A 22,629-nucleotide genomic window follows, 5' to 3' on the forward strand; every position below is an offset into this window, starting at 1 on the left:
GGGTCAGTGGCCTGTGCCATAATTATTGCTTGAGAGATACCACCTACGAGGGTATAGATATGGCTACTACCACACCCACCCACCTTTTACCTTCTTCTTTAGCGTAAACTCACTCAATTGACATGATTGACATAGAATTGATTAATATACCAAAAAAGAAAAACATACAACAGGAGGGATTCGCTGGTGGTCACCCACCCAACTACTAACCTCCCGGCGTGTGGCTTAAGTACGGCTGAGCGGACGGGAAGCCCTGTTCTCCACACCCTATGGTCGTATGTGCTAGCTTTGTATTTGAAGAGGCTTATATCACTCGCTCAAAGCAAACATTCGCTCTTGTTGCGTACTCTGTACTTGTTTCCTTACCTCTGAAATCCGTTGAGAGCCGAGGCGACAGGAGTTGATAAGACAACTTCCAAGCTGAAGGATAAGATCTTGATAGCAAACATCGAAACACGCCCTTCCAAAGACTACGCCTTTCCGGAGACAACCCCGACCCCTTCGGATCTGATCCGAACCACTTGACGATGCGGGGTCTTCTACATAGATCTAAGGTTTATATCAGCCTCACGCTTGTAACTTATTGTCTCTGCCGGTATTGAATAATTCGACCATCGCCCGCTCTCATGGCTTCCAGGCCGGCCATTGGCTCTTTCCGAGGGGCTCAGTTGGCAGGGAATACATCGCGAGGCAGACCCAACCCGCGCTGGCTGTGTCGAGATGGATCCACTGTATCTGGACCTAAAGATCAACTGCCGCCACACTCTCTCTTGCCCACTAAGATGCTATGGCGATCCCTTCTAGTGGCTACTATTTCGTCCCATCCATGGTTGTTGACTCCAACATTGAGGACACTCTCTGTCCTCGCTCACCCTGGAGTATCTCTCTTGGATGTGAATAAGAATGCCATACTACGCGGGATCCTAAAAACAACATTCTACAACCACTTCTGTGCGGGGGAGAACGCTGCCGAAGTCACTGGTACGATTGACCGGATCAAGCACATGGGTTTTAAAGGAGTCATCCTCACGTACGCTCGAGAAATTGTGGTCGACGCTTCGTCCCAAAAGGCCGATAGCCCTACCACGACTAATGAGAAGGCAAGAGCACAAACGGCAAAGAGCGCTGAAATTGAAGCCTGGAGACAAGGGGTTCTGGAGACTGTCGAAATGGTGGGAACTGATGACTTCTTGGCCCTAAAGTGAGTTGATTACATGTCAAGCTATTCGCTTCAAGGCTAACATGATGCTTCTAGACTCACTGGGGCAGGTCCTCAAGTAATGCACACGCTCTCTTCCAACCAGCCCTTACCGGAGCAGATGGTGCTTGCTTTGCAGGATGTCTGCACTCGTGCCATAGAGCGTAATGCGCGCATCTTTGTCGATGCAGAGCAGCAGTCTGTCCAGTCTGGTATTGATGCTGTTGCTCTAGACCTAATGCGCCGCTACAATCGAAATGGTACTGCGGTGGTATACAATACTTATCAAGCGTATCTCAAGTCGACTCCCGAGAATCTTCTTTCCCATCTGAATATCACAGAGAAGGAAGGGTTCACCCTGGGCGTGAAGCTAGTCCGAGGCGCATATATCAACTCCGAGCCACGCCATCTGATTAATGATACAAAATCGGGGACAGACGACTCATACAATGCAATCGCAGCTGGAATTCTGCGTCGCCAATACGGCCCTTTTGGGGTTGAGCGACAATTCCCTCCCACCGAGCTGTTTCTTGCTACACATAACAAGGACAGTGCTCTGGCAGCCGACTCCTTGTACAAAGCACGACTCGCCGCTGGGCAACCGACTACTAAGGTACAGTATGGACAATTGCTGGGGATGGCGGACGAGGTCAGCTGTCGTCTGTTACAGCTTCGTGATGACAGCAGCCAAGCGGCCCGAAAGGCGTCTCCTGAAGTATACAAGTGCCTTAGTTGGGGAACTCTGGGGGATTGTCTGTCTTACCTTCTGCGCCGGGCCGCGGAGAACCGTGATGCGGTAGGGCGGACGAAGCAGGAATATTTTGCTCTCAAGACGGAGGTCAAGCGTCGGATAACGAATATGGTTAGTCTTCGATGGTAGTTTACTCTAGAATTCCACTTTTGTCTTGCGATTCCTTCGTGCGGGCCTCTCAATCAATGTACAGTAGTAAATGTCGAGGCGCATAGTAGCCCGATATCTCGGTAAAAAAAGCCGAAAGAGCAAACCAACCTTTGGCACTGCAAGGCGTACTGCTAAAGCTCCAATACCAGTCCATATCTTCAAACTGTTATACTGAGGGAAATGTACCTTGAATCTTGGGTTCAAGTTTATAGCGATGAATAATAGTTAACTATGTAGGGTTAGCCAATTTAGTCACATCCTAGATTGATTTAATCCCGGGATCTCTTCCGACTTAAACCCCGCCTCCCACTCAAACAGCCTCAACTGTCTTGATTGTTCACGATGCCTATGGATTCTTTCGCTCATAGACGTATTCCAAGATACTAGTATTGTGGTATACTTAGTATTTCAGTCCAATGACCCTCATGACAGCATTTTGATCTGCCCCGAAAGACAAAAAATGGTGACTACCAATCCGCGCGCGGCCAATGCGTGAGTCCCGATAAGCCCTCGGAGGTTCCCCCGATGGCCAATCCACGCCGTACAGTACGGTATCATACTGACCTTCTATAGATGTGAATCGTGCCGCCGACGGAAGGTGAAATGCTCAGGGGATCAGCCCTGTCGCAGCTGCGTTAGGCATAACTGGGAATGTGTGCCTGGCCATGCCGGCCGTAGAAAGTATTCTGAAGCGTATGTCCTCCTCTTCTTTCCCAGACAATGCGGTCTTTTCGTTGACAGCTCAATACATAGACATGTCAAGAATCTACTAGATAAGATTCAATTATATGAAGAGCAACTTAGTGCTCTTTCGCAAGGTATGTGGGATGTGATGCTCTCGATTCACGGACAAATCATGACGGGGAAGGATAGCAGCTCCCCCTACCACATCAGGTACCGGCATTCGCAATGAATACACCGACGAAGCCGTGCCTTATCAAGAAAGTGACGCGGGGATTAGTCCAGGTAAGCAGGTACGGTAGCTCGTTTGTGATAGAATTTTGGCTGACTGGATCAGCAACCGACTTGACTTCAGGACCGGCGTTTGAATCCCAAGTCAAGTCACTTCTTGATAGGAACAACCCAACTAACAGCGCAATCTTACGGGTCCCCGGTAACAGAAGCTCCACGGAAGCCGTAACGCAATGGACGTCGGCGAGACCACTGGTCAGCGATGATGCCGTGCCGACTATCCCATCTTTAGAGGAGTCACAGCATCTACTCGATCGCTTTCTCTTCTACCTTGGAGTTAGCCAGCACTTTTTTGACCCTCGTACCTTTTCTGACAGCATGGTGCTGCTCTTCCATGACGAACAAACACAAGAACGCCAGATGCACTCGATCTGGTTCACCGAGTATCTGCTCGTCATGGCGATGGCCAAGCTGATGGATGTAGAAGACCCTTCCTCCCAGCCCCCAGGTGCGAGTCTCTTTGCAGAAGCGATGAGACGGCTGCCTCCGTTGCATCAACTGGGCGAGGAAGGGGCGATTGCTGTTGAGATCCTAACACTCATCGCCACCTACCTCCAGTGGTGCGACCGGAAGCACGATGCGTATCTTTATGTATGGAGAATTGGTGAATTGAAACCGGGCACAATGGCTGACTAGATACAGATCGGCCTCGCTTTACGACTAGCTATAGCCTTGGGCTGTGATAAACCAGCGCGTGAACAACGCTGTCTGCCTTCAGAGACAGCTCATCGTGTGAGGCTTTGGTGGACAGTGTACATGCTGGACCGGTAGGTCTTTAGCTATGTATGCAAGACTAGTAATAACCTGATGGCGTAGACGACTTTCTTCCGGCCTCGGATTGGCCGCTGGCTCAGATGAGCGACAGTTGCGCGCTGAGCTGCCTCGACAAGCCATCGGGTTTCAGTCCCCCATTGCTTTGGCTATCAATGTTCGCATCGCACGTGTCACGGACGAGATCATGTCGTGTATGTGTTATCCCTGATTGACAAGCGATACGTTCCGCGTCTAATGAAATATTAGCTCTATATGGAAATACGTCCATTACTCAAATGGAGCTTGTCCACAAAATCCAGAAGATCCTTCAGGATCTTTATGAAACAGGCCGTTCCTTTCCCCCTGCTCTTGTTCTCGACTTTAATCGTCCTCTGCAGACAGTAACACGGACAGGTGCATCGCTCTATCTGATGTTGTTCCAGGTCAGTCGACCCCAGATAGACACTGTATGCCTCTGCCTAACCAGAAGCTCGATAGGCCATTATACTTTGTACTCGGCCCGTTCTTCTGCAACGTGTTCGTCGAGAGGTTCAGATACAAAATAGCCAACAGGTGCTGCAGCCTCTGCCAGCAGCGCTAGGCCGCCTGTGTGAGACGTGTAATGAGGCCGCGACGAAAAGTCTAGCCATTCTTCACGCACTCAAGCGCCAGCAGACCATACGTATGTAACATCCCATTTCTGTCCCAGGCTGTTCCGCTGACCATCGGTGTAGCCCGATATGGCTTTTTCGATCTGGATGCTACGTTCTCCGGCGCCTTTGTCCTAGTCATGATGGGCCTCGTAGACAAGACTCTGGACCAGCCTCCCCAAGCCTTAGACCAAGCATTCGATGTCCTTCGGTTCCTGTCTCGAGCTGGTAACCTAGCCGCCGAGCGCCGTTTACAAGACATTACCCATTCTTGTTTGCACGTATGGCCAAACTATATTCCAGGAGCGGATAGAAAGCAAGGCGAACAGGTAGACAAAAGCTCACCGAGTGCAATCAATTTATCTTCGCTCGGCCCAAGAGTAGATGCAACGGGCCCTCACACATCGACTTCGGCTATTCCTCCACAGCCACCACCTCAATATACAGCCGTGGCTACCGAAGGCTGGGAACAGGACCGGGATGAAAGCCGGCTTCTGGAGACGTGGATGCACCCGGATACCGCGAATGCGACGTTTGACATGCAGGTGGACTGGGATTTGGATCTGGACCTTGCGGTGGAGGCCGAGGGGATTTACTCCAGTTTCTTTGACCCGTCGCTGCCGCTGACCGGTGTGGATCACTCGGATTGGTTGGAGATTGAAAAGATCTTTAACGGACAGAATGATCCGTAGGCTTCGTTGGTTTGGTCTGTCGTGGCAACTGTGTAGGTGGCGATTGTTTGTTCGTGTGATGCAGCGCTGGTTTGTGTGTTTGGTTGAGAAGTTTTAGATCTTGGTACAGAAATAGAATATGTAAAGTGCTTCTAGCGTTGCGAGAATAATTGACACAATACGTTCGAATCAAGTGTCAAGGGGACCTTCACGGGATGCTGGTCCTTGAGCCTGTCGATGGCATCTTGGAGCTTTGCGCGTTCCACTGAGCTTTTGGTGTATGAATGCTGGGTTTTCTCATTAACTGTGAGAAACAGCGGAGATTGATCCTACATTTGGCTCGTTGCGCATTGGAGTCTCAAACGATGCCAGCCTCCTAGATGACGGCGTCCTCCGCCATTGAACAGCCAAGATAGACGTAAGGAGCGTTTTCAAGCCGAGTGACATGGTGGAAGTTAGAGCTGCCACAATTTGACCCTTCCTTAGCTACTTGAGTACCACATTGCGTCTCTGGTTCGGTATTTGAAGACCGACAATGTACATTGCTTTCGGACTGCAACACCGAAGTATCCACACCTCGGTTTAGAATCCGACTTGTGGGTTATAGACAGCAGGGCTATGAGCACCTATGTGTATGCTCTTTTGGTCAGATCATAGCAATCATTGTCGCATCACGGTTTCGGAACTGAAAGCGAACGAGCCCAATGTGGCTGGTTGGAGGGAGACCGTCACGGATCTCACTACGGAGCAGCTGGTGGTGCCGCCCAGGTCTTGATCGGTAAGAACCATTTACAATGCGAAAGATAGATAGAGCTAACGGGACTTAGGCCAGCCATTTGGTACGTGGCTTATAGTGTGGACATACATCTGGTGAATGTTAGGCAAATGGAGTCGACCAGAACTTGTCAAAGTCCGGCTCCAAACCCAGAACGGAGGCAATGCTTTCTCGACCGCTCGCAATATCTGGGGCCAAAGAAGGGCCTTTGGCATTTTACAAAGTAGGGGGATTGTTGTAAGATAGTTGGAATAGACTACTCACCTGACAGGGCACTCTATATGCCGCTGTTAGGCGTTGGGGCTTGCGTAGGTCATCTATCCACCCAACGAACCCACTTCTAGCTGGAACATCTCCAGGTCAGCATTCATTTCGGGGCCTTTCCATGGGTTCCGACAAGTCATTGAGTCCTACAATAAAGACAGATGCAACCCTATCCTTACCGCAATACTACCTCGCCGGTGCAGGAGCCGGAGTAGCCACCAGCATCATCTCGGGTCCAGTAGAACACATCCGTATCCGCCTGCAGACCCAACCACACGGCGCAACCAGGATATACAACGGCCCTTGGGACTACGCTCTCAAGCTCCTCCGCACCGCCGGCATCCGCGGTATCTATCGAGGACAGGCGGCGACTCTCCTCCGAGAAATCCACGGCTACGGAGTATGGTTTGCAGCGTACGAGGGCCTCGTGGGCATCGCCATGGACCGCCAACAGAAGAAACGAGAAGAACTCCCCCAGCTGGCAGATGGCAATCTGTGGAGGGCTTGCAGGGGAGGCGCTCTGGCTCCTGAGTCACCCATTGGACGTGATCAAGAGCAAGATGCAAAGCGATGGATTTGGGGCCGAGGAGAAATACCGCACCTTGAGAGTCGCTTTTCGGCATACTTGGGCCACAGGGGGCTTGGTTTACGGCCTCGGACCGGCTCTTCTTCGGGCTATGCCTGTGAGCGCGGGCACGTTTGCTACGTAAGTACTTACCTGTTTTCCAGGGTGGATAATGCCGAAGTGACTCCGAGAATGGGCTAACAGGGGGATATGATAGGATAGAGGTGGTGCGGGAGTTTCTGGGTTAGGTAGAAATGATAGTAGTCTATGCAATAATATAACCGCTATATGCAAGTCCACCAAGTTTCTTCTCGTATTGGTCGGTTAAGTCTGTATACCGCTCGGTTGTTATCCCGAATTGAACTTGTATTAGCCGCGTCTCGTCGGCTGTGGGGTTCAGGACCCTTGAAGGCCAATACGAGAGTTCGGGTAGTTCGATGTCGGCGCCATCGGCTTCGTTATACGGACGGAAAATTTATATGAAAGTCCCGCCGAGCCGGTGGGGATTTATTAGGGCGGCCGCATTGTGGAGGTGAGTGGAAATTACAACGCGCGGGACCCCCGGATAAACACAACCCCAGGGCTTAGCATTCTCTAGATATTCTCCACGCTCAACGGCTATCTTTCGAGTGTCTATAACCTGTTCTAAGTATCTTCGCTGCGATGGCCCTTGTAGAAACAATGTCTGTATACTAGACAGCTTGGAAAAATTCCGTATCTTATGTCTCACTGCACTGTATCCTAATATCGCCAAGGATACAGATCTAACGTACGCTGTAGCGGTACAATTTAGAGACCACAAACTCACAATGTTCTTTACTCCATCCAGGAATTGCTCCTAGTGTGGGGTAAAGGGACGATGGATTTTGACCGGCTACTTGGCGTCCTCCATGCTACTATTTATTAGGGCCAGGGTCCCGCCCAAGCCATGAGACCAAGTTTCGACCACAGGGATTTGCCTGGCAGACTCACACGATGCTCATCTCCAAGACCGTGCTCAGCGGGCTTGTCCTGGGAGCGTCCTTCGTGGGCGTTTCTGGTCAGCAGAACTCCACCCGTTGGCCGTTGCATGACAACGGTTTGACAGACCTTGTAGAATGGTGGGTTCAGTCAATTGGTGGGATTCAATGCTGCTAGCTCTGACACCATGGCTATACAGGGATCACTATAGTTTTCTGATCAATGGTCAAAGACATTTCGTTTTCTCTGGAGAGGTTTGTCCGCCCAATTCCATATAGTCTGGGTGGTTCAATGCATTAACGTCGTATAGTTCCATTACTGGCGTATTCCTGTGTAAGACAAGAGTCTCACAACGGCAGAGCTCGAGCTAATGTAGTACCAGGCCAGAGTTATGGAGAGATCTGCTCGAGAAGATCAAGGCCGCTGGGTAGGTAGTCCCCGATTCTTGGAGCATTTTCTGGACACGCTAATGGCGAACTCGATAGTTTCACTGCCTTTTCTATCTACAATCACTGGGGGTATCATAGCCCCAAGGCCGGCGTTCTCGACTTCGAGAACGGAGCTCACAACTTCACCGCGATCATGACTCTAGCCAAAGAGATAGGTCTCTACATGATCATCCGGCCGGGTCCGTACGTCAATGCGGAAGCCAATGCTGGCGGTCTCCCTCTGTGGACAACTACCGGTGCCTACGGGAAGCTACGCGATAACGACCCTCGGTACTTGGAGGCTTTGACCCCGTACTGGGCTAACATTTCCAAGATCATCGCCCCTCATCTCATCACTAACGGCGGCAATGTCATTCTGTATCAGATCGAAAACGAGTACGCCGAGCAGTGGCTTGACGAGGAGACTCAAGAGCCCAACGTCTCTGGCCAGGAATATATGCAGTATTTGGAGGACGTTGCTCGGGAAAATGGCATTGATGCTCCTCTGATCCATAATCTTCCGAACATGGTAGGGGGCAATACGCTTGCTTGCTAGAGGTACGGGGAATTTGGCTGACATCTACCAGAATGGTCACTCATGGTCCAAGGACCTCTCCAACGCCACCGGGAATGTCGATGTCATTGGCGTGGACAGCTATCCTACTTGCTGGACCTGCAATGTCAGTGAGTGCGCCTCAACCAACGGAGAGTATATCCCATATGTAAGTAACACCTACCGCTCTGTCTTCCTCTGGGGGTTTATGCTAATCTATCCCAGAAAACTTTGATCTACTATGAGTAAGTTCGATACAAGGACTGTAAGAGTGAACACTGACTTACCCTAAATCAACTACTTCAAGAAACTGTCACCGTGAGTTTTCCCTATCTGAAACTACTTACACCCTCTAACTCCGTCACAGCACCCAGCCAAGCTTCATGCCCGAGTTCCAAGGCGGCTCCTACAACCCATGGGGTGGACCTCAAGGAGGCTGCCCCGATGACCTTGGCCCGGACTTCGCGAACCTCTTCTACCGAAACCTGATCTACCAGAGAGTCAGTGCTATCTCGCTGTACATGATGTACGGCGGTACAAACTGGGGCTGGCATGCCTCAACCGATGTCGGTAAGTTATCCCCAAATACAGTATATGCCATAGATGCTGATGAGTCCAGCGACGAGCTACGACTACTCTTCTCCGATTTCAGAGAACCGAAAACTTATCGAAAAATACTATGAGACGAAAGTACTTACTCAATTCACGAAAAGTATGCCTCTTTGTCCGATATGTGGAAGTTCGCCCAGCTAACCTTCCGGACACAGTGGCCCAGGATCTGACTAAAGTCGATCGTCTCGGCAACGTTAGTAGAGGATAACAAAAGCGAGTATGGAGAGACGCTAACTGGGGTCAATAGAGCACGAGATACTCGAGTAACCCAGCTGTTTCGGTTTCTGAGCTACGGAACCCTGACACTGGCGCGGCTTTCTACGTAACCCAGCACGAGTACACCCCATCCGGAACGGTCGAGAAGTTCACAGTTAAGGTTAACACCTCCGAGGGTGCTCGTATGTTACCTCCTACAGTCTGAAATTCCCATACTACTATGATCATCTGCTAACTCCTTGGAAAGTCACTATTCCTCAATACGGCTCCCAGGTCACTCTCAACGGCCACCAATCCAAGATCCTCGTCACGGACTTCAGGTTCGGCTCGAAGACGCTCCTTTACTCCACGGCGGAAGTTCTTACCTATGCTCTCATCGATGGTAAAGAAGTGCTGGCTCTCTGGGTCCCTACTGGTGAATCGGGAGAATTCAGCGTAAAGGGAGTGAACTCGGCCAAGTTCACCGACAAGGGACGCACTGCAAACATCGAGATTCACCCCGGGGCAAACAATGTGACAGTGTCTTTCATGCAGAGAGCAGGTATGAGCGTGGTTGAGCTTGGTGATGGAACACGCATTGTTCTTCTCGACCGGTCTGCTGCTCATGTATTCTGGTCTCCTCCGCTCAGCAATGACCCTGCCGAGGCTGGCAACAACACTGGTAAGTCCACATCGATGGCGGTATACAAAGGTTTGGTGGGCTCGCTGACACTCCTCAGTCCTCGTCCACGGCCCCTACTTGGTTCGCTCGGCTAGACTAGAAGGCTGTGACTTGGAACTCGCTGGAGATATTCAGAATGCTACAAAGGTCAGCATCTTTGCGCCCAAGTCAGTATGCTCCGTCAATTGGAATGGCAAGAAGACCCACTTCAAGCCGACGAAGAGTGGTGTTATCACCACAACCCTGGGAGGCGGAGCGAAGTTCGAACTTCCCCAGATCTCCGGCTGGAAGTATGCGGACAGTCTCCCTGAAATCGCAAAGGACTATTCCGCCACAAGCAAAGCTTGGGTTGGTATGTTACTCTCTCATCCTAGGCCAACAGTACCCACCAGTTAACAAAAGACCAGTGGCTACAAAGACGAATTCGTCGAATCCTGCTCCCCCGGCACCGAACAACCCCGTCCTCTACGTGGACGAGAACGGCATCCACGTCGGCAACCACATCTACCGCGCCACGTTCCCCAGCACCGACGAGCCACCAACCGACGTCTACCTTAACATCACCGGAGGCCGCGCATTCGGCTACTCAGTCTGGCTGAACTCCGAATTCGTCGGCTCCTGGCTCGGCGCCGCGACAGCCGAACAGAACGACCAGACATTCTCGTTTTCTAACGCAACCCTCAGCACCGACGGAGACAACACGCTGGTCGTCGTCATGGACAACTCCGCCCACGACCTACGCGAAGGAGCCATCAACCCCCGGGGTATTACAAACGCCACGCTGGTCGGACCCGGAAGCTACTCCTTCAGCGAATGGAAACTCGCCGGCAACGCCGGCTTCGAAGACCACCTGGATCCGGTGCGCGCCCCGCTCAACGAGGGCAGTCTGTACGCCGAGCGAGTCGGCATGCATCTCCCGGGCTATGAGTTCGACGAGGCCGAGGAGCTGCCTTCTAACAGCACCAGCCTCACCGTCCCGGGCGCAGGTATCCGCGTCTTCCGCACCGTTGTTCCCCTCTCCGTGCCCTCGGGACTGGACGTCTCGATCTCGTTCCGTCTGACGGCGCCCTCGAACGTGACCTTCACCTCTGCGGAGGGATATACCAACCAGCTGCGCGCTCTGCTCTTCGTCAACGGATACCAGTATGGTCGTTTCAACCCGTACATCGGTCACCAGATCGACTTCCCTGTTCCTCCCGGTGTCCTGGATTACAACGGGGATAACACCATTGCGGTGACGGTGTGGAGTCAGAGTGTGGATGGCGCCGAGATGAAGATCGAGTGGAATGTGGACTATGTCCATGAGACCAGCTTCGACATGAACTTTGACGGAGCGTACCTGAGACCTGGGTGGATCGAGGAGAGACGCGAATATGCTTGAGATATGACGGAAACTGATTTCTGCTTCCCTCGTCCGCTTACCGCAAATCGACTCTTCCGACGTTGAGGTCTACCAGGTATCTCATTTTAAATTAAATCAATTTGTGAGATAAGATATTAGTATGAAAAAACGGGTGGAATCTTAGTAATTATTAAATTATAGTTATCTTCCTTTTGATCCTGTGGTCAAATTGCTTTGAAGCTTACTCCACAGATAATTGATAACATGTCAAAACCTTGGTCTGGGGGTTCTTGCCTCTGTTAACTTCATATGCTGACTGACGGTCTTTGTATATAGTAATCGGCTTTGGCACTTTGGGACTGCCCACACTCACGCCCGGCGGCCATGAATCGGATCTAAGGGGTATTTCGGTGCTAACGGCCATGGGGATCTATAGTTGGAAAATAAATATGAGTTAGTTCCCAAAGCTAGCCCACCTTTTTTTTTAGTTGCTTTATTCTGTAGGAAGGAGAACGGTACTGAGTATTTCCTTTTCCGACGATTCTTTAGCTAGATTAGATGCACGTGGTGTTATCTGATGAGGCCAAATCCACCCCCTTGCGATTAACAAAATTGAGTGTTTTTGACTGATACTAATCCTCATTGTGCTCCGTCTATGCATAACCCGCAGAATCATTTCCCAATAGCTTCAACGTCGCTCGTCACCGCTTGCTTTACGAATATATTTCATATTGTCAAAGAGCCCATCGTTCAAGCGTCGCCATCTGCCCAACGGAACCGAGAAAGTACTCCATGTTCGAACATGCTACCATAACTCGGTAATGGAAGCCTTGCAAAAGGCAGATCGAAAGCAGATCCAACTTGCAGGTGTCGGTTGTTTTGCACATGTTGTTAAGGTAGCCGACACCGGGTTCGTAATTAAAAGAAACTTTCGATCATCCTGTGGTGGGCAATCTGCAGCTGACAGAAGAAACGCATCTATGAACGGCTTGGTCATCATCCCTATATTCTGCGATACTACGGCGAATATAGCCAGGGTAATGGTCTTCCAAACGGACTTGTGTTTCAATACCAACGCGCTGGTACCCTTGTGGACAATCTTGCGCTGTCAAAGTATCCCGAGAAGCGAACTCAGTAAGACCGCTCTCTAGGCTGCCATGGATCATGACTGACTTGTTAAAGATGGCCAGTGCAAGCCGCTGAAGCCCTACGGTTCATCCACGCTAAGAATGCGGTTCATAGCGACTTTGGGAGCCATAATTTCTTGATTCAGGAAGACGGCTCTAGAATTGATAACATTTCAGCGGTGGTATCATATTCGACCCGATATGCGAGACCGTGCTCCGGAGACTTTGTCTCTAACTGAGATGGACGATCTATTTGCTCTTGGAACGATTATCTATGAAATCAGCGTTGGACATCTGTTGTATGCTGATAGATCTAGCAGAGAGATCTGGAAGTCATTGCATCAGCATGAATTTCCAGATCTAGACGCTGTGACTCCGAGCTTGCAGGTAGTAATCAGAAAATGTTGGTCAAATGGATACCAGACTGCCGAAGAAGTTATACGTGATTTATAGGCTACGCGTTCTCCCTCATACCCACATCTATTTTGCTTTACTGGACTTTTGGGATAGTGTACGTGCTGCCCTTTCCCAGTTTCAACACATGAAGTGTTCATACGGCAACAAGTAGCAATGCGTCGAGTACTCAACACATTAAATAATACCCAAATCAGGGTAAACAAACTGCACTTGTCCATATCGCAGTAACCTCCAAAATGTATCCATTTCGCAGTGTGCTATTTGCAACAGATTGAATGGAATCTACGGCAGCTCAACAAGTTAGGGCAAAGACCCGCGTCCCAAAAAGGAAACTCCAAAATCACGGTAAACTGCCACCTGTGACCGCCTAACGGAACCATGGTTAGATTGATAGATCAGCGGCGCGCGTCGCGTCTGGGTTGATCATCGCATTTCGGCCCAAAACTACGATATTCCGGTACCAAATGCGCCGGGGATAGCGTGAAGCCGCGTGTGGCATTCAAGGATGCCTTCATTAGCGACGGTGCCTCGCCGTCGACAGCGGAGCGAAGAAGAGGAGAGCGACGACTCGACAAGCTCAGCAGGCAACCCCACGCCCGCGTCGAGCAGCAGCAAACGGATGCGTCTGGAAGCCCACGAGGAGCAAGACACAGAAGATACTGGTAGCGGAACAACCGATGAGGAGGACGAGGATAGCGACAATGTCAACGGCACTTCGAAGCTATCCAGGATCGCGAAACGCCGCAGCCCGCAACTGACGCAAAACGGAGACCACAATGGAGCCGCCGCGCAGGATGGATACAAGCCCGGCGCAATTGTACGCATCAAGGTCACTGATTTTGTGACATATACATCTGCGGAGTTCTTTCCCGGCCCGAAACTGAATATGGTGATTGGGCCGAACGGAACGGGGAAGAGTACGCTTGTTTGTGCGATATGTCTGGGTCTGGGATGGGGGCCTGCGGTATGATAGAATACTGTCTTTTGATCTATGCGATTGTTGATGCCTGATAATGTGGCAAGAGCTGTACTAATATAAGGTCTTGTGTTTTAGCACTTAGGACGTGCTAAGGACCCCGGCGAATTCGTGAAGCATGGTTGCAGAGAGGCTACCATTGAGATTGAGCTCGCGGGAGGACCCCGTTTTCGTCGAAACCCGGTCGTGACTCGGACGATTAAACGCGATGGCAACAAAAGCTCGTTTACTATCAATGGGAAGGCCGCGTCGCGCAACCAGGTGCTGAAGCTTGCGCAGTCGTTCTCCATTCAGATCGACAATTTATGTCAGTTTCTACCGCAAGACAAAGTCAGCGAGTTCGCTGCTCTTACGCCCATAGAACTCCTCAACTCCACACAGAGGGCTGCGGCCGGTGCGGAAATGATCGAATGGCACGATAACCTGAAGGAGTTGAGGGCCCAACAAAAGAAACTACAAGCGGATAATAAAGGCGACAGGGATCTACTGGCTAATCTCGAAGGGCGACAAGAAATGCAAAGGGCGGACGTGGAAAGAATGCGACAAAGAGCAGAGATCAAGAGGAAGATCGAGATGTTGGAGCTGGCCCGGCCCATGGCGAAGTACAGGGCAATGCACGTCGAGTTTAAGGAGTTGAAACGGCGGAAAGAGGACCTTGCCCTTGAGCTCGAAAACCTCAAGGCTGAGCTAGAACCTGCTTTGAGGGCAGTCAATGCGAAACAACGGTATTGTCTGCAAGTCGACGAAGTCGTCAGTTACAAAAAGGCGCGTGTTGAGGAAGCAGAACGTACGGCTTCAGAATTAGGGAAGAAAATCGAGCAATATGAAGAGAGAATGAAAGATCTAGATCGCGAAATAGAGTCGGAAAAAAGAAGCAATGCCCATTCGAAACAGGAAGGGACGAAAATTCAGCAGACCATTAACAAACTCAATCGCCAATTGGCTGAAGAGGCCATTGAGTTCGATGCGGATTGGTATAATGAGAAAATTGTAAGTGGCTTGGAGACCGTTGCAGAAATCCATGCTCATCTATACAACAGAGAGAGAAGCGGCGACAGATGCGGGAAACTGAGGAGAAAGCAAACGAAATCAAAGATAGACGAAGGCCACTTTTCGAAGCCTTAAAGGAGAAAACCGACAAAGTCAAGGAGTCGGAACAACATCTGCAGAGACTGGACTCTCAGTCGGGACGACAAGAAGAAAAACTGAAACAGTTATCATACGAATCATACAAGGCTTATCAGTGGATCCAGCAGAATCAGGACAAATTCGAAAAGGAAGTGTTTGGCCCTCCAGTTGTCACCTGCTCTGTAAAGGACGCTAAATACGCTGATGCTCTCGAATCGCTGTTTCAACGGACTGATCTCATGGCATTCACCGTACAGTGTCGCAACGATTTCAGGGCGCTGCAAAGGGAACTGAATATCGGGCAAAAGCTGCATGATATCAGTATCAGGACCAGTTCTGTTCCCTTGGAGAGATTCCGTCCTCCCATGTCCGAGGACGAGGTTCGGAGTCTTGGGTTCGATGGTTGGGCGAAAGATCTCATCAATGGACCAGACCCGGTTATCGCCTCACTTTGTAGCGAGAATCGACTGAACCAAACACCTATCGGCCATCGAGATATCACGGACGAAGAATTTCGCAGAATGGAACAGGGATCGATATCCTCCTGGGTTGCTGGGAAGAAAAGCTACACCATCTCGCGACGAAAAGAATATGGTCCCAATGCGACTTCCACCCGTGTGAGGCAAGTGAGGCCAGCAAGGGTGTGGACATCTCAACCCATGGATGCATCCGCGAAGCAGGATCTGGTTCAAAATATTCAAGCTCTCAAGGAGGAAGTGCGCGAGTTACAAGAAAAGATAGACATGGAGAGGGCAAATCTAGTCCAGCTTGGTCATGATCATGATGAATGTGAACGGGAACGGGTATGTTCTGCATTTGTTTGCGATTTGGCGATAGATCTACTGACTTTCTATACAGCTTGAACTTGAGAGGGAGAAGTCCGAAAAACAGACGGCTCTTACAAACTACCGAGCTATTCCCGAAAGAATTCGTACGGTTCTTCGTGCCTCTACTTGTTTAACCATTCTGACATTCCATATTAGGCCAGCAGGAACTCCGGATGAGAGACATCCAAAGGATTTTCCAAGAAGTAAAAGCCAGGGTTCTTGATATTCGCAGTCGACAGGACCAGATATCCATTGAGAAAGCCGAAGCGACACTTGAATACGCTGTATGTATTATCTTATTCATTGCCGTTCCGCCTCAGTGCTAAGCCTAGACAGAATGCGGTCGACCATCTTCGAGTACTGCACGAGGAACTTATCCAGTTAAAGATCCGCCATATTGAGGCCTTCTCCGACGTAGAAATTTTGAAGGATCGCAATACAGAACACAGAGACAGATTGGAAGCTAAAAATGACGAGCTGAAAGAGGCAGTACAGGAAGTGAAAACGATGTCGGCAGCCGTCAAAGAAATGATGAAGCAGGCAAACAAAGTTGTATCACTGTCCGCGCGTCAGCCCGACTTGGCTGCCCTGCTCGCCACTTTGGTCGATCATACTGTTGACCAACTCGAAGCAGATATCGATTCGGAGAAGGCTCGCCTGGAGCTCACGCATGGTGGGAGCAGCAACATTATTAAAGAATTCGAAGAACGAGAAAAACAGATACAAAAGCTGCGTGGCAAGCTCTCTGAATTTGAGACTCAACTCGCGGAGTTTGACCACGCCATCAACGAAATCCGCGGGAAGTGGGAGCCCAAGCTCGATGAGATAATAAAGAGCATAAGTGACGCTTTCTCCGATTCGTTTGCCCGCATTGGCTGTGCCGGCCAGGTCACATTAGACAAAGCAGAGGAGGAAGCAGGCGCCGACGGTGAGCCTGGAGGCAGCGACTTTGATCAGTGGTCCATCCAAATCCACGTCAAGTTCCGAGAACACGAGAATCTCTCCCTCCTCGACTCTCACCGCCAATCAGGCGGCGAAAGAGCCGTGAGTACGATCTTCTACCTGATGGCTCTGCAGTCGCTTTCCGCATCTCCGTTCCGCGTCGTGGACGAGATCAACCAGGGTATGGACCCGCGCAATGAACGAATGGTACACGGACGCCTGGTGGATATTGCCTGTGCCCCCTCCGAAAATGGAGGTGGCGGCCAGTACTTCCTCATCACGCCCAAACTGCTCAGCGGATTAGTCTATAAGCCAGGCATGAGGGTCCTCTGTATCTATAGCGGCGAGCATATGCCCAAAGACTACGAGCAGCTTGATTTCGGGCAAGCCGTTCAAAGAATGAGGGCTATACGGGATCGAAGGGCCGAGGATACTACGCAGAGGAGTAACGGCCATGTTGACGTCTTCGGTTGATTTACCTTTGTGGCTTGGAGTAACGGTCTTTTATGATACCTCTTTTCGTTTATGATTCCGAACGCCATACTACATTTGTCATGTGTGCGTACTTGGTTGAAGCTTATACCAATGCCTGATACTATTTTGTCTCAACTTCACACTGTACATATTGAGTTATACTCAAACCAAACATCAGCCACCACGATCTACAGATATAACTACCCAAGACATATCGATCAGCGTTCTAAAATCCACCCGCCCCACGCACAAAACCGTACATCGCACTTTAACCTCTTCAACGCAAACCTTAACCATCCAAAACCCACCATCCCACTTCATCCCTGATTTCCGTGGCCCCGTGCAGTGTCACATCGTCTGCTAAGTAGAAGAGGGCAGTCGTAGGCGAAAATCGGGGCCCGAGAGCCTGGTAGCGCATCATTACTCCTCTGGGCCCGGTGAGAACTATAACTTTGTCCTCGGTGGATTTCCCTGGTCGAGATGCGTTGTTTAGGCTAAGGTTAATGGTTTCCATGGTAGAGGTTTGATATCTGACTCGAACATTTTTAAAGGTTTCAGTGCATGATTATCGAAGGGCCGAATATCATTAACTATTAGGTGTGTCTCGGCCGCAAGGGCCCAGTACGAAGTAGATTGGTTTATGTATGTACATGTATTTCAAGCTCACGGTCTATTTCGGGTGACTATACGAACGTCAACATCAGCTTACAACCTCGGGACGTTTCGGTATACATGTAGAGAAGTTTATCGTGCGGCCGACATTTCCCCGGTAAGGAAGTCTATGATTACCTAGATATATTCCGAACTGTGTGAGGGAATATCCATGTTCGGAGGTCACCTTGTATTACGTGCCTTCATATTGTCGGTTACTCTATACTGACCAGAGAATGAACACTTATAATCTGGTGGCTGTGGAGAGAATAGAATGCATCCAGCTCCATAGCTATCATACTCGTCCCTACACTATTGCATGAGTCAGTTTCATGTAATGGAGGCAACACCATAGCTGAGGACATACGTTGGTGGTAGTTGTTGTGTAAATGAGCTTACTTTGTGATGAGATCTAGTCTCTACCTACCCATGATTCTCTCCAGTCGACATCTCACCCTGAACATTGTGTTGTAAGCCATTACAACCACATAAGCAGGATATCCCTGACTGAAAAGATGACATCCCCCTGATACACAAGTGTCTGACCTATCCACTTCCTCTACTATAGTAGGATGCGTACGATCGACAACTAGAACTGGTACATCATCATCTCCCACCGAACATCCTCATAGACTTTTTATAACCAGCGGGCGAGATTCTCAAAACGCACGAAGTATAGTATGTAGTATACAACACAAGTCCCGATAACAAACTCCTGTCACGAAGCCCGATCGATGGCCCGTGTCCGTTAGTTGAATGCTCAGCTCGAGCGCCAGATAACCTGTCCTTGTTGCACAACAGGGCTAGTCGTCGCTTGTAGCCTGTGTATTCCCAGTAAGCTAAGAAAGCGACTGATTAAGCTTTTCTGGCAGATTCTGGTAAGCTTTGAGGGATAATAAAAACCCATGTCAACGCCCACTGCATGTGTTCTCTCTCCCTACTAAAGAGCAGAAGCGCTGTCCGAAGACCGACAGACTCATCACTCTGCAAGAGGTCTCGTATTCCAAGAAAAGAAAAAAAAAAAAAAAAAAAAAAAAAAAAAAAAAAAAAAGGCAAAAAAAAAAGAAAAACGAAATCTAGACGCAAAGCACAGACCCGACAATCACCCAAGAGTCATCAAGCCCACCCACCATTCCGCAAAGACCCAGATACAATACCAACGAAAATGTTGAACGAGAATAACCGGATTAGCCGAGCTCACCGCATCTCATATGCACTTAAAATATCACCGGCTGTTCTGGACGTAAAGATCGTCGGCAAGACTTGTGTTAAGCGTTAGCCGTGATGTTTCTTTAATCTTTTGAGTGGTGCGTTGACGGTCTGGATCTGGAATAGTAGGGCTCTGTGTTCGTGTGCAACAGGACCCGAACCGTGGATTCTGGGCGGTTGGACTCAGATGGACCTTGGTAGGGGGGAACTTTGTGTGGTTTTCTTTGGGTTCTGGGGGATTTTCATGAAGGTTTGGTTGCCGCGGTTCTGGAATAGGTAGTGTTGTGGCTGTTCGATGTCTCTAGATAGTGGAATGGGAAAGTTAGGAGGGTTTTTTGGGTTGGTTCTGGGGTGGGTGGCAAGGATCTTTTTCTTATGAGATGTGTTGGTGAGTGATTTTAGCATGGAGGGAAAGCAGTATCTTGAAGATGGAATTGATCGACCAGTGGGTAGGTCAGCAGGTATAATCAACCACTGAGTGTCCTGTATAATTTACTGGACGAGGTCTTACTGCATAAGCGCATCTAGGAAAGACAGGTTCAAGTTAAGATCGTATAGGCATGTATAGATGTATCTACATACAAGACTGGTTGAGAAGGACTCAAAATATACAATTCTTTCTCGAGGTCATGTCACATCACTATAACAAAGGAAAATGACACAAAAGAAACACGTAACAACAATAAGGGAAGCCCAAGACTCCGACAAATGCCCGAGACCCTGACCTGTTGCTTCCCAGCCCGGAGAAACCCCGGGGTTCCGTCGACGCCTGGTGAATTCCGATCCTTTCAATAAAACCCGTCCATATAATATATACATGAGGTGAGAAGAGAAGAAAACAAAAAATTGTATGTATATGAGTTCCTGTCCCAGACACCTGTTCCTGAACCCTAACCCTGGGTAGAAAGTAATAAAATCACACGCGTAAAAGGGTATCATCAAAGAATCAGAAGGTGCTGCATGGTAGATGTATAGACCTGCAGTGTAGCTCTTGGTTGTTGTCTTTTTTTATTTTTATTTTCGTTCTTTTTTTTAAAGAAAAAAAAATTGTTGTCTTTGTGCTCTGGTGTCTATACCATGGCGGTGGCGACGGAGCGTCCGGTGTGGCAGCCACGCTCGTGGCGCTTCATGTTGCTTCGCACGCTGAAGGCCTTGCCGCAGCCGGCGTGAGTGCAGCGGAATGGCTTCTCGCCGGTGTGGCTGTGAGAATGGATGCGTAGGCTGGATGGCCGGGAGAAGGCCTTGTGGCAAGTCCGGCAGATGTACCGATCATGGTTCTGCTGATAGGGTGCCGAGCTGGATGGTGGGAAGTAGTGGTGGTGCTGCCAGGCCGGGGTGACGGGAGTGATCATCTGCTGGTGTGCGCCCGATGGGGGCAGAGGAGCAGCGGATGGAGCAGACACAGTGGCGGCGCTCTGGTAGGAGACGGAAGGTCTCTGGTAGTACATGGTGGACGGAGCGGAGGATTCAACCGGCGAAGAGTAAGAGGCCACGCTGGGGGCAGGAGAAGCGTAAGGAGCAGCGGAAACATGGTGGATAGAGCCCTGGCTGGAGATCGAGGATCGATCGGACGGGCTGGGCAGTGTCATGGGGGTTTGCGAGTATGACTCGAGCTTGATGGCCTTGCCGCTGGTCACGGACGAAGCAGAGGGAGAGTGGTTGCTGCTGTGGAAGCCGGATTCTGGGCGCATAGGGGGAGTCGGAGGGCCATTTGGTGTCGAGACGGAGTCATAAGGCGAACGGAACTCAGACTCCCTGCGCGGGGGTGGGCTTGTTCGTTGACGCTCTGCGCAGGTACAAGTCAGTCATCACTGCTTCCAGCGGTCATGCGCATTGCGCGCCATGGGGTCTTGGGGAGACATACTGGCACCACATGTCGATGCGCTGTCTGCGCTTTCCAGGAGGGCCGAGATAGAAGGAAGAGAGCACTTGGGCTGGTCCTCGACTGGCGGGGAAAGAGGGGGCTGCGGGGCGCGCGAGTAAGAGAAGTACGAGTCGTGGTCCGCTGAGCGCTTGTATGAACCCGCAGAGCTGGGAGGAGGGCTGTAAGATGCCCGAGACTTGTAGATGGGTTCAGGACCCGGAGTGATCAAGCTGGCAAGATCCATGGCGGAATGGAGTGGAGGAGGATTAGAGTAGAGAGTCGGGGAGAGCTGGTGAGCTATGGAAGGTGAAGGATGGAAGAGAAATTGAAGGTAGCAAAAACGTGGCTACAGCCGAACCATATATGATGGAGCCAGAGAGGAAGAGGGTACGTAGCAAGACCGGTGGAATGGATCGTGTTCCAGGTACAAGTGGGGATGCAATTGGATTTCGTGGGAACCAGGGGAGGAGGGGTGGAGGAAAGTGTTTATAGATGGAGATGGAGATGTGCTGGTTCGGGTGGGGAATGATGAAGCCTTGATAATATGAGCAGGAGAAGAAGATCAACCGAAATGTTTAATTATAGGTGACGGACGTCCTCCGTTTTGATAGTTTAAAACATTCATGAAATGTAGGAAAAGAATTAAAAAAAAAAAAAATACCAGCGGGAGATGCCGATGCGAACCACTCCTTCGAACAAAATAAAAATAAATTCTTTTTTGTATAATAACCAGACGCTGATGAGGATTAACCTAAACGATTTCCCTGTCGAGCGTAGTATGTAATAGGAGGGGAAAAAATATTTATTTATTTATTTTTGAAAAAAAAAAAAAAAAAAAAAAAAAAAAAAAAAAAAAAGAATTAATTCATTTTCATTTATTTATTTATTTCCGTAGGGTCATGATTACCATACGCGTTACGCCGTAAGGGAATTTCCCCGAAGGAGTCCGCAGTGGCCACCTTTGGAATTTCGTTGATTCGTTTTTCTCGATTCGCTTCGACAAGGGTTGATACCTCCGTCCCAAAGCTTAATTAATGACCAGTGGCCTGGTACCCTTTTTTTTAATTATTTTTATTTGGTGTATGGTACTGTAAACCTTCCCATACGGGCCTAGAAATGATTTACCCTTAGCTTAGATCGTTTTGGGAAGATTCGACGAGAGTCTAAAAAAACGTGCGCATCTCCGCTGTCCGCCCCAGAAAAGGACCACTGGAATGTGGGTAACGTATTACGACCAGTGCCACACTTTGACGGGTCCGACAGACGAGGTGCTGTACAATAGTATTTTCCTTTATGCTTGAATATAGAGATATCAAGATATAGCTATATCAGAATTTCACCAGTCTTCCATCCCGAATATGCAATCGTTCGTTCTCCGAGCATGTTACCGAGGGAATGGTACGCTATTTCAAATCGCCAGGTGATACAAAGACCTTTTCCCAATGCCACACCAAGTCACATTGCTAGTTAAAAAAAAAAAAAAAAAGAAAAGA

The 22,629-nt window shown here is 49.7% G+C and overlaps 5 protein-coding genes across 5 annotated transcripts; 4 read left to right on the forward strand and 1 right to left on the reverse strand.

Moving 5' to 3' along the window:
- Nucleotides 1-782: 782 nt before the first annotated feature.
- BDV37DRAFT_296756 (uncharacterized protein) lies at nucleotides 783-5,344 on the forward strand (the record flags this gene model as incomplete). The annotated part of the gene is made up of 11 exons (XM_032090177.1): nucleotides 783-1,201; nucleotides 1,256-2,060; nucleotides 2,647-2,792; nucleotides 2,853-2,917; nucleotides 2,976-3,065; nucleotides 3,118-3,662; nucleotides 3,714-3,838; nucleotides 3,888-4,036; nucleotides 4,092-4,267; nucleotides 4,323-4,506; nucleotides 4,559-5,344. The coding sequence occupies 11 exons, from the start codon at nucleotides 783-785 to the stop codon at nucleotides 5,164-5,166; spliced, it is 3,312 nt and encodes a 1,103-aa protein (XP_031938010.1). The 3' UTR covers nucleotides 5,167-5,344.
- Nucleotides 5,345-5,684: 340 nt separating this feature from the next.
- On the forward strand, nucleotides 5,685-6,894 carry BDV37DRAFT_296758 (mitochondrial carrier domain-containing protein; the record flags this gene model as incomplete). The annotated part of the gene is made up of 5 exons (XM_032090178.1): nucleotides 5,685-5,913; nucleotides 5,973-5,984; nucleotides 6,045-6,143; nucleotides 6,346-6,611; nucleotides 6,670-6,894. The coding sequence occupies exons 1-5, from the start codon at nucleotides 5,850-5,852 to the stop codon at nucleotides 6,892-6,894; spliced, it is 666 nt and encodes a 221-aa protein (XP_031938011.1). The 5' UTR covers nucleotides 5,685-5,849.
- Nucleotides 6,895-7,724: 830 nt separating this feature from the next.
- BDV37DRAFT_296760 (glycoside hydrolase family 35 protein) lies at nucleotides 7,725-11,560 on the forward strand (the record flags this gene model as incomplete). The annotated part of the gene is made up of 14 exons (XM_032090179.1): nucleotides 7,725-7,849; nucleotides 7,909-7,963; nucleotides 8,020-8,042; nucleotides 8,092-8,136; nucleotides 8,195-8,666; nucleotides 8,725-8,859; nucleotides 8,998-9,008; nucleotides 9,058-9,260; nucleotides 9,310-9,402; nucleotides 9,458-9,495; nucleotides 9,550-9,700; nucleotides 9,766-10,179; nucleotides 10,238-10,531; nucleotides 10,587-11,560. The coding sequence occupies 14 exons, from the start codon at nucleotides 7,725-7,727 to the stop codon at nucleotides 11,558-11,560; spliced, it is 3,033 nt and encodes a 1,010-aa protein (XP_031938012.1).
- Nucleotides 11,561-13,534: 1,974 nt separating this feature from the next.
- BDV37DRAFT_199260 (DNA repair ATPase SMC5) lies at nucleotides 13,535-17,557 on the forward strand. The gene is made up of 6 exons (XM_032079825.1): nucleotides 13,535-14,029; nucleotides 14,120-15,031; nucleotides 15,082-15,972; nucleotides 16,028-16,100; nucleotides 16,153-16,280; nucleotides 16,333-17,557. Exons 1-6 carry the CDS (start codon nucleotides 13,571-13,573, stop codon nucleotides 17,410-17,412), a joined length of 3,543 nt encoding a protein of 1,180 aa, XP_031938013.1. The 5' UTR covers nucleotides 13,535-13,570; the 3' UTR covers nucleotides 17,413-17,557.
- Nucleotides 17,558-20,009: 2,452 nt separating this feature from the next.
- Nucleotides 20,010-21,579, reverse strand: BDV37DRAFT_199273 (uncharacterized protein). The gene is made up of 2 exons (XM_032079826.1): nucleotides 21,137-21,579; nucleotides 20,010-21,058 (listed from the first exon to the last, which is right to left on the reverse strand). The coding sequence occupies exons 1-2, from the start codon at nucleotides 21,378-21,380 to the stop codon at nucleotides 20,343-20,345; spliced, it is 960 nt and encodes a 319-aa protein (XP_031938014.1). The 5' UTR covers nucleotides 21,381-21,579; the 3' UTR covers nucleotides 20,010-20,342.
- Nucleotides 21,580-22,629: the final 1,050 nt, after the last annotated feature.

Source organism: Aspergillus pseudonomiae, assembly GCF_009193645.1.
Source record: "Aspergillus pseudonomiae strain CBS 119388 unplaced genomic scaffold BDV37scaffold_75, whole genome shotgun sequence".
Taxonomy (NCBI): domain Eukaryota; kingdom Fungi; phylum Ascomycota; class Eurotiomycetes; order Eurotiales; family Aspergillaceae; genus Aspergillus; species Aspergillus pseudonomiae.

Excerpts from the sequence above, each read along its gene's own strand:
- BDV37DRAFT_199260 (XM_032079825.1), top strand. The coding sequence starts at position 13,571 with ATGCCTTCATTAGCGACGGTGCCTCGCCGTCGACAGCGGAGCGAAGAA. Across the intron at positions 14,030-14,119 it reads GTCTGGGATGGGGGCCTGCG|CACTTAGGACGTGCTAAGGA; the intron begins GTATGATAGAAT and ends CTTGTGTTTTAG. Across the intron at positions 16,281-16,332 it reads AAGCGACACTTGAATACGCT|AATGCGGTCGACCATCTTCG; the intron begins GTATGTATTATC and ends AAGCCTAGACAG.
- BDV37DRAFT_199273 (XM_032079826.1), bottom strand. The coding sequence starts at position 21,380 with ATGGATCTTGCCAGCTTGATCACTCCGGGTCCTGAACCCATCTACAAG. Across the intron at positions 21,059-21,136 it reads CGCATCGACATGTGGTGCCA|AGCGTCAACGAACAAGCCCA; the intron begins GTATGTCTCCCC and ends GTACCTGCGCAG.